This window comes from Mus pahari, chromosome 16, assembly GCF_900095145.1.
Source record: "Mus pahari chromosome 16, PAHARI_EIJ_v1.1, whole genome shotgun sequence".
In the NCBI taxonomy this organism is placed as follows: Eukaryota; Metazoa; Chordata; class Mammalia; order Rodentia; family Muridae; genus Mus; species Mus pahari.
The window spans coordinates 7,722,496-7,734,865 of record NC_034605.1 but is presented as its reverse complement, the minus strand read 5'-3'; the positions used below and the strand labels follow the sequence as shown (position 1 = coordinate 7,734,865).

Genomic DNA, 12,370 nt, shown 5'->3' with positions numbered 1-12,370 from the left:
TCTTGCAAACTTTATATGACCCAGCACAGGGGAAGGCCAGGGCCAAGTAGTGGGAGTGGGTGCGTGGGTGGGTAGGGGAGCAGGGGAGGTGGGTATAGTGAACTTTCGGGATAGCATTTGAAATGTAAATAAAGATAATAATAATAATAATAATAATAATAATAATAATAATAATCAACTGCCAGTGACTATACCACCCTTTTCCTTTGGTCTGGGCATGTCCTAATTGTGTCTGTGTAGTCTGCCTCAAATCAACCCCAAGTTTAAAGAGGGAGTCTGTTCTACAGGCTGTTGTTGGAAGGGGAGGACAGTATTCTGACTTTCAAACTGGGCAGCCTGGAACAGAAGCAGAGAGAGAACATATCTTTGAAGCTCTTGATCAAAAGCCTCTCTCTAATTAACTATTTGAGACGGACAGACAGACTCTTGAGAGACAGAGGCGAGACTTTGAATGAAAATGTTCTCACTGATGACTTGACCAGGCTCCTGTGGAGAGTCCCATGCCACCCTTAGATGGCCCTGGACATGGTTTACAAACCCAAGATTCCTGGTTTTGGGAAAGGGACTGATAGATAGGGTGAGGAGTTGATGGAGAGAGGAGAAGATGAGTGGGTAAGAGGGAAATCACAGTATATTGTATACATGCATGGAAGTGTTGAGTAACAAAATTAATAAAAAGGAGAGAGGAATCAGAACAGATTGGACTTAGGGGCTCTCAACACCTTTACTGAAGCGGATGAATGTCCTCGACATATTAAGTTAGCAATTAGCTACAGAAATTAGAACGTTATATAGAGATAAAGAGGCAGAAATAATGAGCAGATTCTATCTGCCTGATCCACTCCACTAATCTTGTTTTGCTTTTAAAATCTTTTTAGTCTACTAAAGTACACGGGTAATAGAACTAACAAACCTTAGTTGTAGCTGTATAGGGGGATAACGAGCTAAGTACTTGGCACCTCTGTGCACATTCTTCAAACTGTGTATGTCCAACCCATTCCAGCCTTTTGCTGTGAGTGTTTTGAAAGAACACTTGGTGTGGGGATGGATCACTGGCAAAGTGCTTCCTACACACACATGAGGACCAGAATTCAGACTCATAGCATCCATGTGAGAGCTAGATGCAGGGTTGTATGCCTATCATCTCAGGATGGGGAAGGAAGAGATGGTGAGAGCTCTGGAGCGAAGAGAGCTAGGACAATCGCATAATAGATAAAATTAAACAAAACCTTAGTTGTAGTTGTGTAGAATGAGATAATAAAATTAAAAAATGGAATAAAATAAAAAGTAAAAAAAAAAAAATAAAAGCACAAAATAAATAAATAAAAGTCATTAGGCAAGGAAACAATTCAGAAACTGATTCTACGATGACCTTACATAGAAGATTCTAGGCAATCAGTCCAATGTTCAAAGAAATACAAAGCTCTTTACATCCTCTTTGAACCAGAACAGGATTCCGCAGCCTGCTGTACAACATGGTGGTAAAGGCCACCCTGGGGTCATAGCATTAAGGAGATTAGCAGACCTAACAGACACCATGCAGACTGGAGGAGACCATTTAAAACTGGTGTCAAGCACCTTGAAATGGCAATCTCCGACCTTTTCAGATCAGGTGCCCCTTCTGTCCTGGCCCCAGCACCTGGCCAGTCATCCTGCGCCTAGACTTCTCCCCAAGAGTGGAACAAATTCGAATGATCAGTGCCCCCTTTCCTGCTCCCTCAGCTGCAGGGGACGGAAGCCCCAAGTTTTAAAGAGGTTTCAGCTCTGAGGTCTTAGGTTAGAAGGCAAGCGTACTGTCTGGTAAATGTCGAGGTCAGCGACCTGGAAAAAAAAAGCAAATAGAGGCGCAACTTTGAAACCCTCTAGGAGCTGGTTTACCTGTGTTCCACGGAGGCAGCCTTTGAACATCTGGAACTAAGCTGACTTTGAGAGCCTCTCTGTACAAGATGTGCTGAGGGAAAGGGCTGAGGCCAAACAATCTGACTAATTAGAAATCCTTCGCCCTTCTCTTTATCTGGGAAAAAAAAAATTCACCCAAATATTCTCCTGATATCTAGAGATGGAATTTACTTAAAATGAAGTCTTTCCATATTTGAGCCATATGAGGACCCACAAGACCCTAAATAAGTTACTCATTCAGGCAGCCTACTTCTCTTGTGAGCACACTGATTGGCAATGGGCGAGCACGTAGACTCTGCTGTTCAGGGTCATGTGTTCAAAAACCTCACGACAGATATGTGGACTCTCGTTGTGTAATGTTCAGAATTGCAGCACGAAATTACAGAGAGTAGATTTTACTTAGAAGCTGCCACAGCATTTTGGAAATAAAAGGTGTGCGTGCTGGCAATTGGGGAGGGTGTAACGTCTGCAATCACTCCCGGCGACCAGAACCATCTCAGAAATCCTAACATCCCTGGGCAAGAACACACGCAGCTATAATCAGTCTATAAACTGTGATCTCCTGTGCAGGCCAGTGGAAAACCTGAAGGCACCTAGTTCATCCGACGGCCCAGCAGATGCTTTCTGGAGGCTTCACCCAATCAGAGCACTGCCATTCGGACAAAATGATGATAGAAGAAAAGTTAGTAATGGACAAGAAAGGATTCAAGTGTCCACACACGTTAGACAGACCAGCAGGCAACACTTAAAAAAAAAAAAGAGTTGAAAATCCCTAATGTGAAATGCAAAATTAATTGGGAACAAGCCTGATTCACTAAAAGCCCGCCTAACGTCTAAATCAAGGACAAAGCTTTTAGCCGATGTCAGAGGAGGTGGGTGGATGAAGCTCTTGCCTACACTGAATCTATGGTGGAATGTGCCAGCAAGTTCAATTCCTTGAAACAATATGAGGTATTGTTGGAAACTGGGCTTAGCAGAGAGATAAAAGAGGAATCTAAAGGCGGGGTTTTAGCTACCTAATCCACCAGCCAGCACCTCACTGAGAATTTGCACAACTCTGAACACAGTGTCAACACAGAAGCCTGGGAACCATTTGTGCTACAGATGTCAGCTCCCACCTAACTTAGAATCTATAAGTCAAAAAGCAAAAAACCACCACAAACAAAACAAAACAATCCAACAAACAAAAATACCTTATTCATTACTCTGGTTCAGAGCAGGATAATGTTTCTAAAGGGAAATGGAACATTTGGGTCTAAACCAAAATAAAACGTAAGATTTATACAGAATGACACATTTCATTGTCATGTTTTGGACATTATGAGGTATGTACAGCAGGTATTAGATATGTATATGTTGGTATATGTTGAACGTATATATGGACCAACATATACATGGTGGCATATTTAAACCTATATTGTCAGAATTTGTCCTGTACTTTAATACAACAGGTTTCTCCTTGTTTTTGTTTGTTTGTTTGTTTTGTTTTGTTTTGGTATCACTATGTCTGAGTATCAGACTGGGAAAACACCGCCTCAGACAGAACTTTACATGATTTCCTAACTATTGCTCTGTAATTGTTTGTACTGTTTCTAAGATGGAGATGTCTTGCTCTGTCATAGTTTCTATTGTTTATTTCTAAGATGGAGATGAAATTATTTCAGTAAGCCATGTATCAGCTAAACTACAGCACTGTTCACCATTTCCTGTCTTGTCTGTGTGCTGTAATGAAAAGACAGATTGTTGCCCTCATTCTTTAGGTCAGAAAGCACGTCCCCCTGTCTGCCTCTCTGTCTGTACCCAGAGAAGAAGAGCAGTGAACGGCAGAAATCCAAGAGCCGGGCCTCCTGTCTGGCTCCTGATCGTGCCTCCATATGACCTCCTCTGGAGTCTGTAGAAGTTTCCAGAGCAAATGAGATTAATCACTTCACCTCGTGGATATCAGGGCAGCAGAGCATGGATAACAAGAACTACACTCATGGGAGCGGGAGGTGGAGTCCTGGGTTGCTCTTTAACTTGCCTCTTACATTTTACTACATTGACTTGGACCGAAAGAAAATTCTCTATATCAATGGGAAATCAGATTTTTTTTCTTTGTCATACTGTTTAAAATTTTATCTTCTCAAATTATCACCTTATTAAATGTAAAAGCAGACTAGATAGGTATATCTTTAATCAACTATATAAAAACTAGTATTTAGAAAAATATTAGGTCTTAAAAGACAGATATTTACTCTGAAGTTTTGCTGGTTAGCAACCCTCCAGCCTAGTATAAGAACACTGGCTGAGTTAGACGCGGTAAGAAGACAGAGGGCAAGTTCCTTCAAGTCAACTGCTTCAAGTTCCTGCTTCTAGGTTCCTATCCTGAGCCCCTTCCCTGACCACCCTTCGTTCGAGATTATGAGGTGTAAGAGGAAATCAATTCTATCCTCTCCAGGTTGAGAGCATCTTATCACAGCACAGCACAACAGAAATTGGTACCAGGAAGTAGGCTATGGCTGTGAACAAGGGCGGAGCCTAGAAGGTCACTCTTCTGCCAGTGACAGGTACCTCTCTGTGAGAAAACCCTCACGTCAGGCGCACTGTACCTGCTCAGCAGTGTGGGCAAATCTGCTTACAGACAGCAACTGCGGTATGCAGCCGAAGGGCATGTGAGACTTTATCCCTCCATGGTAAGTCATGAGAAAGCCAGATAAGATAGGCAATGCCTTCAAGAGTTCTCAGGGCTGGGAAGACAGATCAGCCAGTAGAGTAGACGCCTTATAAGGACTTGATCCTCAGCGCTCACTTGAAAAAAGCTGAATGTGTTGGTCCGTGCTTGGAATCCCAGCACTTGGGAGGCAGGACTAAGTCTAGTTAGTCAGCCTAGCCTACTAGGTGAGTTCCAAGCCAGAGAGTGAACCTGTCTCATAAAGGTGATATCGCTTGAGGAAGGATACCCTACACTGTCCTCTGGGCCTCAAATGCATGTTTACCTATGTGCACACAGGCATGCATGTAACTGCACACATGAACACACATAACTGCACACACACACACACATACACACACACACACACACAAATATATAAGTACACTTATGCGTGGACATACAAACACAGAGACAAGACCTGGAGTCCAGAAAATACACTGATGACCCAGAAAACCAGTGTACCTGCTCCTGGAAGATCCTGGCCAAAGGTGCACAGTCAGTCAGTTTAATGAATCGTACCACATCCTTCACCGACCACTCCAGTGGATTGCTCTCAAGAATCAGTCTCTCCTCGTCCGCTTGGCTTGAATCCTGCAGGGACGAGGACAGGGCACTGTCACTGCACACTGCGGGCCCAGCTGCATCGCCTTAATAACCTCTGTGCCTCCATACTGCTGGACCAGAACTCCTAGCTCTCTTGGTCTCTCACAGGGCACACAGACAGAACTCAGTCTTTAACAGAGTTACTTAACAACCTGCCTCTGGTGACTTCTACACCTGCAATGACCTGGCTATATTCAAAAGCTCAAAAACATTAAGAACAGAAGGTACAGCATGGCTGGGGACTCAAGTCGGCAAAATGTTTGCCATTCAAGTCTAAGGACCTGAGTTTGATCACCAGATCACACATTAAGAAAAATAATAATAAAGTGGTGGGGTTGGGGAAATTGAGACAGGAGGATTCTGGGAATTGCTGCCCAGAGAGACTAACTCACTACTAAGCAAGCTCCAGGCATGAGATTGCCTTCCTCAAAAATATATTTTATAAAAAAAGAAGAAAGAAAAGAGTGGAAGGCTCCTACTGCATCTGAGCTAGATCCCTGGTTTCTACACACAACTATGAACATGCCCCTGCCCTGCTCCATGTTATAATGACTATCCTGAATCCCTAGTTGTGAAAACCTAAGGCCTAGTTTCTGACGAAGCATCTCTGATTAAAATGTGAACAGATAGTAAGGTGCAAAGTTGGATGCAGGCCAGACAGCGTGCAGCCATAGCCACTGACTTCTGTGATAATGGCACCAAAGTCTTCTGCAGCAGTTCACCTACCACCTGGCGGTTACAGGAGTGCCAAGCACGCTGATTTAAAATGCTATGATATGTGGGAGGTATCCCGAAAAGGAGCAAGGGATGCAAAATTCAAGTGTAGAAATGGGACATGCAGAGATGAAATTTGGAGGCCCAGAACTGGAGATTGGACCCTCTCCTCCACCTGACCTGAAACTCTGGAGGATTAAAGACACCCAAAAATGAAGATATTTCTCCAACCCTAGGAACTCCTGTTTGATGTTTTCTGGACCTCTACCATGAGGTAAAATCATTCTTTTGTCCTTGGACTTGGGAATTTTGAAAGAGCATGTCGGGTCATTTCTGATATTTTAAAGAGGTTTTCCTGGACCAAAGCCTTAACTCTAGTCCATGTTCTAAAAGGTGAGCCATGCACCCTCTGCTCTCTGAACTCACCTCTGATTTCACAATCCTAACAAGTGGACCCTTGACTCTGTTGTTAGAAGAAGCAGTAGTTGCCACTGGGCGGGCCCTCCGTGCCCTTTCCACTGGAGGTCGCTTCAAAGCCTCTGCATTTCTCCTCAGGGTCACAGCCCTTCGTGGCCGGGCATAGGGCACCTGTGCTGCTGAGGTGTCCGTCTGGTAATCCGGGACATGGTACCCAGTTTTCTTCCTGGCAGTGTCCATGGTTTCTGGCTCCTTCCGCTCAGTTTTCTGAGAGGCAGAGGAATGTGCTTAGTGGGGGTGGGTTGAAAGGGCCTTGAGTGACACAGTGTGAACCTCACCAACAGCCATACTGCCAGACCCTGATGCCATGTCCCTTCCTTCCCAGAACAAAGCTCCTGGCAAGGTTTGTCCACTGAGGCCCCCAAAGAGAGCCCATGATACCAGAAAAATCTCCTAACAGACATCTCCTAATTAGTAGCTGAACACGTGCAATTGGTTCTCAGGGGGAGGGGGAAGAAGAAGGGGAAGGGGGGGACAGAGGGGAAAAAGGAGGGGAAAGGGGAGGGAGAGAGAGAGAGGGAGAGGGAGAGGGAGAGGGAGAGAGAGAGAGAGAGAGAGGAGAGAGTTTAATAGAGTTTAATAGTTAAAATACATGGCAAGCAAGCATGAGAACCTGGGTTTGATCCTCAGAAGCCATGTAGAAAAGTTAGAAATTGGGAAGATGGAGCCAGGTAGATGCCTGAGGTTTGCTGGTCAATCAGCTTAGCCAAAAATGATAAGTTCCAGGGGGAAAAGTAAGAGACCTTACCTCAAAAACAAGAGCAGACAAAACAAAAATCCAAGGTGGACCCTTTCCCAAAGAATGACAACTGAGGTTAACCTTTGTTCTTTGCATGCTTGTACACACACACACACACACACACACACACACACACACACACACACACACAAAGTTCAAGGCCACTCTGAGCTACATAGGGAGACGACTCAAAACAGCAAGGGATAGGTTGCAACTCAATGGTAGAGTGCTTGCCTAGCATCCCCCAAAACATCTAAACAGGGCAGGCAAAAGTGCACGCTGCACAAACCGGACAGCCTTATTCTGATCCTGGGATCCCACAGTGGGAGGAGACAACAGACTCTCAAAAGTTGTTTTTAGCTTCCATGAGTGCAGCATAGCAAGCATACGTCTGCATTCTCGTCTTCCCTGTCCTTTCCCAATCCCTTTCCACCCTCAGTGTCTTGTTCCCACTCACACATGAATAACAAATTAAATTAAAAAACAAATGAAACCCTTCCAGTCAAAAGGGCTGGAAGCCCTTTAAGAACAATGTACCTGTGCCAAGCCCTTTGGGATGGCGGCTGGGATGGCGGCTGGGATGCTCTCTGGGATGCCAGCTGGGATGCTCTCTGGGATGCCAGCTGGGATGCTCTCTGGGATGCCCTCTGGGATGCCCGCTGGGACGCCTACTGGGACGCCCGTTGGGACGCCTGCTGGGACGCTTATAGCAGATTTCCGTCTCTTTTGTACATAGACTGATTTCCTTCGTTTCCTTCTCCTGGTTGATTTTGGTGGAGTTTCAATGTTGCTGACTCTGAGTGACGATTGAATGACCCTTCTTCTTTTCCCATAATAATAGGCTACAGGGAGGAAGACAGTTTTACTGAGAGTATAGCCAATGATGGGTTCATCATAGAGCCATACAGACCACTGGAAGTTCTCTGGCCTCACTACTCCCAATTTTAACTAACAGCTATTTTGGTTTGTTTGTTTGTTTGTTTTTCCCCTGCCACTGTACCTCAATTTCCAGTGACAGCAATACTCACTCTGAGGAATCTTAGCCTTTTGCAATTTGGTGACATGAGATCCAGAATCATCTTTTAGTTCACTTGCAGGTGACAATGATGACCCCTTCTCCCTTTTGTCTAGGGAATACAGAAGAACCTATTTACAACTTAAGTCCTCAGTCAGGTCAGTTACCTTCAAGAGCAACAGCTACCCAGTGACCCTTGTTGACACTGGCACTGGCCCAAGGCAAGGGGATATAGAAATGAACAGGGGGTGTGAGTACCCTGAGAATAGAGAAAGCTGTAGAGGGAGCCAAATCACAAAGGGGCTTTCTAGGTGACTCTTAAGGCTCATTGTAGACTTGGCAGATTTTAGATTCACCTGGGAGGGCCTGTGGCTGTTCAGGTGGGGAGTTATCTTGACCTGATTATTGAGGTGGGAGGTGAGCTGGAAGCTGACAACTACCATGGACTCCCTGCATCCTATGTCCCCTCATTACAGATATGTCGTAACTACCTCTCTCAAGTTCCTGCCATTGTAACTTCTTTGCCATGGTGGACTGTATCTTGGAAGTGTGAGCCAAAATAAATCCCCCACCCCCCAAGTTGTTATCGGAGTATTTAATCAACCATAGCAACAAGACAACTGAGACACCTTGTCTCAAAACAACACAGCCTGTAGATGTGGCTCAATGGCAAAATGCCTGTTTGGAAGGAGCAAGACTGGGTTCTATGCCAGGGGCTGGGAGTGGAAAGTTAATTTGCCAAGATCCTCTCCTCTCCTCTTCTCTTCTCTCTCTCTCTCTCTCTCTCTCTCTCTCTCTCTCTCTCTCTCTCTCTCTCTGTGTGTGTGTGTGTGTGTGTGTGTGTGTGCGCGCGTGCGTGCATGCGTGCGTGCAAGCACATGCACATGTGTTTGGAGTCTGTCTGGTTTTGTACATAAGAGCCATACTATGAACAGTGTCTCGACTATATTCATATACCTGGTTCCAACAAAGCAGTTGATATACCACATGTGACTGTGGTTCAGAGCACTGACCACACTGTGTGCATCTTTTATCTCTAAATGGCTGGAACCTGGGCTGGCAGATCCCCACTTCCGTTTCCTGGCCCCAGGACCAGAGATGACTAAGGGGACATTAGGAAGCTTGGAAGCTGCACACTGGAGTTCTCAGAGCTTGAGATGTCTACGGTAGAGGCTTCTACAGTGATAAACGCTAACCAGGGTGGAGGGAAAATAAGTTCTCAGAACAGAAGAAATGACGGCAGTGGAAGCTGTCTGTGGAAGGCAGAGGTCTCTCAGTGTGGTGGGGGATGACAGTCACGAGCATTACAGGATGGGAAAGTGGGACCAACTCAGTCCTGCACAGCAGTGGCAAAGCAAAGGTAGCTGGGAAGGAAGGGACTTTGGCTTCTGAATCCTCTGGTGATGGTGATGAGCCTGAGAGAGTATTGAGGGGATTATCTAAGCAGAGGAGATGCAGACAGGGTCTGGGCAGAAACATAGCTTCGCAAAGACTTGCCCTCTTGATATGCAAGAACCATTGGGCAGCACTGAAGGACTCATTCACATCTGTAATTCCAACACAAAAGAGCAGAAGCAGGAGGAACGCTGACAGTGGGAAGCCAGCCCAGGGCACAAAGTGCATTTTAAGCTAGCCTTGGTTACAAAATAAAGAGAGCACATCTCAAAAGCAAAACAACACAAACTGACAAACAATTAGAACCCCAAAAAGTATCATCAGTACAAATCCTAAGCTTATGCCAGGACAAGAGATTAGAGTCCCTGAACATTACTAATAATCAATTTATAAAGTGCTTCCTTCATGCAGGCAGGTTAGGAATCAGTTGGTCCTCTGAAGTTCTCATTTCTCCTTTCCTAAAACCTTCTAATGAGATTGTCTGTGGAAAGGAAAGAGGCTAACAGGATGATTGAGTGTGAGGGATGGGAGCATATGGGTGCTGAGTACAGGTGACACAGATGACATACTTGAATGAAAGTGTCTCTTTTATATGATAAAAACCGAAAGGTATCGCAGGTTTTGAAGGGGAGCTCTCTGGGAGGAGTTGGGGTACAAAAGGGAAAGAAGAATGTGATGTAAGTCTATTTACTCAAAGTATGTTTTTAAATGTTAACAAATTCAGATAAATTGAAATTATGTATCTTTTCTCATCATAATGCAATAAACCTTAAATCGAAAAAAAAAAAAAACCAAAAAAACAAAAAAAACAAAAAACCTTCTAGTGACAATCCCCCACCCCTTGTTTGATTTCATCCCCTTCTTTTTTCAGGCTGAATCATACATGGATTGGCAACAGAAAATCCTAAAGAGTTCTCCAGGTACTCACATGAAGAAGTCTGCCAAGAGTTAAAAACAAAAAAACAAGACAAACAAATAGACAACAAACAAACAAGCAAGCAAGCACCCAAGTGCAGCCCCTGAGTGCTCAAGCACGCCCGGTGCCTTTGCCTTCATTGTACTCACTGTATCTGGTTTTGGTGTGGACAGAACAGTTCTCCGGGCAGGTTTCAGAGATCAACACAGGGCTCAGTAAGTTTGGACAGCACTCCAGCTTGGCACAAACTTGCCGGCAGAAATTCATCACTTGGTCTGCTGTCCGCACGATCTTGACCACGGCCCTGTATGTTTTGCCCCCGTATCTGGAAAATAACCGACAGAATAACAACAGTGAGTTCGTTTTCAGACTGTGAAACTGATAGGTGTGTCTGACCTTTTGGCACTGTGACAGATTCAGATATTGTCACCTAAAAAGTCACACTTGAGAACTGCACATGAAGTTATTTGTTGTTGTTGTTGTTGTTTAATCCATTTTTAAAATGGCATGACAGTCTGGAGAGATGGCTCTGTGGTTCTCCTAGCATTGGCTATACTTCCAGAGAACGGAGGCTGGGTTCCCAGCACCCACAAGGTGGCTCACAGCTATCTATAACTCCTGTTCTAGAGGGTCTTACCCCCTCTCCTGACCTTAGAGGGCATTGCAGGCATATGGTACACAGATGTATACACAAGCAAAACACCCATACATATAACATAAAAATAAATATTTTTTTAAAAAAAATCACAAAATTTCAAGTAAGTTTGTGATTTAGTGCTGGGCCTCATTTATAGCTCTCATGGGATAAATGCAGACTTCAGGCCAGGCATTGGAGACACACATAATTGTTAAGGTGAATCTGAGGTGTCCCCTAAAGGCGTGTGGATGCAAGCTTTGGGGAAACGCTAGATCATGAGATGTCTATTGGTCGGCAGAGTGATTTCTCAGTGGATTCATAAGTTGATGGCATTACTAAGAAGCTGGAGACTTTGGGGTGGGGCCTAGCTGGAGACAATGAGTCACTGGGGCATGCCTCTATTTTGTCCCTAGTCCCTTTTGATCACTCACACAATCTCTATGAGGTGAGCAGCTCTGTGCCTCCATTCACTCCACACAACACGGCTCCACCACAGACTAAAACTTCAGAATCTCCAAGCCCAAACCATGTTTTCCTCAGTGGGGACATTTTGTCACCTCAACGGTAACAACCCAAACCGACCAGGTCAAGTGTACTTCCAAAGTGAGATCTCTATTTTCTAATAACGTAGTGCACTGTGGGTGGCTTCTATTTTCTCTTTATACTTTCTTGTAATCTCGCTGGGAATGTTGGAGAATGATTCTCTGGTGAGCACAAAGAGCATGGTAATAGTACTGAACCTAAAGACAGGTTCTCACCACGTTATACATAGCCTCATAGCCAAGCATAGGATGGCATAGTCTGTGGTATGGTATGGTATGGTGTGGTGTGGTGTGGTGTGGTGTGGTGTGGTGTGGTGTGGTGTGGCGTGGCATGGTATGTCATAGCATAGCATAGCACAGTACATATCTAACTGTCATGGTCCTCAGAATGAAGCCAATGAGATCTAGTGGGTACTCTCCAGCTTTTGAAAGTGTGAGTGCATACTGGATGGTGAATGTGCTTTGAAAAGCTATGCAAAGTCAAATCATTGAAATTGACACCTTTTATAAACATGGCACAGCACATTGTTGAAATGCGGGACAATCTCCATTATTCATGTGGCATCTCTACAGTATGGTGACCAGGCAAGCAAGGTCACAATCAAGAGAAGCATATTTTTAAAAAAAAAATCAAAACAAGCTGAGCGTGGTGGCACTCGCCTTTAATCCCAGCACTCAGGAGGCAGAGGCAGGTGGATTTCTGAGTTTGAGGCCAGCCTGGTCTACAAAGTGAGTTCCAGG

At 44.7% G+C, this 12,370-nt stretch overlaps 1 protein-coding gene across 4 annotated transcripts in view; it reads right to left on the bottom strand.

Moving 5' to 3' along the window:
- Nucleotides 1–12,370, bottom strand: part of Sfmbt2 (Scm like with four mbt domains 2) — a 186,876-nt gene that overhangs the window by 6,208 nt on the left and 168,298 nt on the right. For 3 of the 4 annotated variants that reach the window (XM_029547654.1, XM_021215581.2, XM_029547653.1), the window contains 5 exons: nucleotides 10,600–10,775; nucleotides 8,153–8,251; nucleotides 7,662–7,966; nucleotides 6,335–6,592; nucleotides 5,054–5,182 (listed from right to left, as the gene is read on the bottom strand). In XM_029547654.1, coding sequence (XP_029403514.1) covers nucleotides 5,054–5,182; nucleotides 6,335–6,592; nucleotides 7,662–7,966; nucleotides 8,153–8,251; nucleotides 10,600–10,775 — 967 coding nt within the window. The remainder of the gene's footprint in view (nucleotides 1–5,053; nucleotides 5,183–6,334; nucleotides 6,593–7,661; nucleotides 7,967–8,152; nucleotides 8,252–10,599; nucleotides 10,776–12,370) is intronic. The other variant, XM_029547655.1, reaches the window with a different exon arrangement.